At 38.6% G+C, this 2445-nt stretch overlaps 2 protein-coding genes across 2 annotated transcripts in view; one reads left to right on the forward strand and one right to left on the reverse strand.

The window, feature by feature from the left end:
- cdr2a (cerebellar degeneration-related protein 2a) overlaps positions 1 to 1427 on the reverse strand; it is a gene marked incomplete in the record, with an annotated part of 7573 nt that extends 6146 nt beyond the window's left edge. Inside the window, 1 exon segment of the mRNA XM_035655550.1 lies at positions 1311 to 1427. Within this exon segment, the coding sequence (XP_035511443.1) occupies positions 1311 to 1389 (79 nt within the window).
- Positions 1428 to 1827: 400 nt separating this feature from the next.
- Positions 1828 to 2445, forward strand: part of mfsd13al (major facilitator superfamily domain containing 13a-like) — a 6765-nt gene continuing 6147 nt past the window's right edge. Inside the window, exon 1 of the mRNA XM_035655498.1 lies at positions 1828 to 2333. Within this exon, the coding sequence (XP_035511391.1) occupies positions 2121 to 2333 (213 nt within the window). The 5' untranslated portion in view covers positions 1828 to 2120. The remainder of the gene's footprint in view (positions 2334 to 2445) is intronic.

Consider the following 2445-nt stretch of genomic DNA (forward strand, 5'->3'; position numbering starts at 1 on the left):
AATGATTTGGCAAAAGAAAAGAGATAAGCAGTTTGATGTGCCGTCTGAATAAAACGTCAAACACAGGTATTCTGCAAGAGATGGTAGTTCTAAACTACAGTTCCGTTAGTTGCTCAGATAAAAACAGTAAATGGCCTGAATACGGGAGCCTTGTTAAAGTGTTCTCACGATATAAGATGGGTACTGGTAGATCGCGAAATTATATCTTTATAAGTTATACTTATCAATAGTAAAATGAAATAATTTGATTATTGTATATCAATACCTACTTATACCATAAGAAGATTTATAAAAAGATCACCAAAATTATCGCTAGTGTGGCATTATAAACAAGATGTAAGTTATCAAATAAAATAGTAAAAAGCTAATGAGAGAAATCTACCAGAATTTTCTCTATAAGACGGTAAAATAGTAATAAGTGTACATGTGTATAGTGACAATAAACATATTCTTCTTCTTCTAAATCTTTCCAGTACTCTCTGCTGTTCTTTCACACTTTTCAGACCTTCTAGCCATATTTATTATCTCTACGTTATCTCACCCCTGCACTGTAAAACACCACTATATTTGAGGATATATAATAGTAATGTTTATTCAATTTACAAATGCTTCCATTTTAATATACAGTATACAAACACAATCCAGGCCCTTGTGCAGTAAACTACAGGGAACTACAACTGTAAAGTGTATATTCAATACATAGAGAGGTTCTAGTTTTAGTTCTTCTCAGGTTTATATTGTATTCTGTGCTTATTATTTATTCCTTATTCCCTTGTTTTGTCCCTTATGTTCTGTAACTGTAAATGTATCTTGCGCTTTAATAAAACACTCCATCTATAAATCTGTCTCCTTATCTCAAAGCAGCTCTAACAGCATGCAAGTGCATGAAAAAAACAATCAAACACAGGACCTGTGACAGCCTCAGGAAACCATTTTTACCCCATGACTCCCGTGATTCAGTCTCACAAGAGTGATCTATAGACTTCAACTTTATTTCATGTGTGAGCCCTTCTGTTAAGGCTTGTGTCAAGTCGTTAGTGCAGTGGATTTTTTTTTTCATTACAGTCTCATATCTTCTATTATATCTTATAATATTCCTACTTTGTGATGTACTTTTTGCACTACATCTCCCTATGCTGCTGTGTTTGACTTTAACTTCTCCTGCATCTTTTCTTATCTCATCTGACTATTTCAAGAAACTCCACATATGATCACCAGCTGACAAGCAACCAAAACTCTCACAACAGTGGAGTAATAACATGTCAGTCCTCACGGTCAGACAGGGTTAAGGGTGCGACCACAGCTCCTACCGTGTTCCAGGTCCTGCGGGTCGTACCAAGGATCTCCATTCTTGTCAAACTCTTCCTCCAAAATCACGTCAGTTAACATTTTTACACTCTGACACACAGGTGTGCAGGTGTGTGTGTGTGTGTTAGTTCAGCAGCCTGTTCACCGCCGTGTGTGGAGAAACGTCAACTACATCGTCCCGGTGTTGTGTGAGGCGTTAAGTATGTTGTCTCTACGGCAACGTGGCAAATCTTTAATACACCCCGACATCCGGTAGGTGGCAGATAAAGCGTCAACTACACGATAGAAGAAAATGTATTTTACTTTTAAATCATTTTTAACTGAATATTCAAACTAACTTTTAGTACTGCTCACAGGTTAATGACTACCGGTTAAATAGTTTTAAAAAATGTTTTTAATTGTCGTAACCTCCTGCTTCCGTTGACAGACGTTCTTATCGGCCAATCACGAAGCAGCAAGTGGAGCCAAAGAACTCTTCTGGCCAATCAGATGTCTGTTTGTTATGTTGAAGTCCCGCCCCCGCCCGGAAGACACAAAAATCGAGTTTGACAAGATTGCAGTTTCTTAATGTGATACAGCTTCAGTAAACAGTCTGCTTAACGGGAAGTAACACTGTGACATGTGGGCTGGATGAAAATGAGACAGTTGGAACAAGAACCAGCTCTGCACACAACGCTTTTTTGCCGTGAAATATTGACCAGTGTCCCAGTTGCTGCTATACAGCAGTAAGTAGTTATTGCAAGCGACATAGTTTCCTATGCCCAGCTGGTTACACCGACAGGAAACTTGGTCTTTGGGTTGCTTGAGCAGCCATGGCCGCCGTGGAGAAACCTGCTTCAGGTGTGCGCTCCGGAAGACTAAATGTAGGCCGACACCTTATTAACTTTGGTGTCAATCCTGCAGCTGTGGCTTATGCCATGACCACTCTAGGATCTGGCATGATAAACAATATATTCAGCTTCTACTATGTGAAGCTCTTTATCAATAAGTACAAGGTATCAGAGGGAGCGTTCCACCAATCACAGGTGAGTTATTATTATCTTACACATTGCTGTTCTTTGTGTGCAAATATATGTAAATATCAACAACAAAAGATGTAGTCAAGAATAAACGTGAGATTTTTAGGTGATTCATTAT

This window comes from Morone saxatilis, unplaced genomic scaffold (genome assembly GCF_004916995.1).
Source record: "Morone saxatilis isolate NCDOM2014 unplaced genomic scaffold, NCSU_SB_2.0 Contig14, whole genome shotgun sequence".
NCBI lineage: Eukaryota > Metazoa > Chordata > Actinopteri > Moronidae > Morone > Morone saxatilis.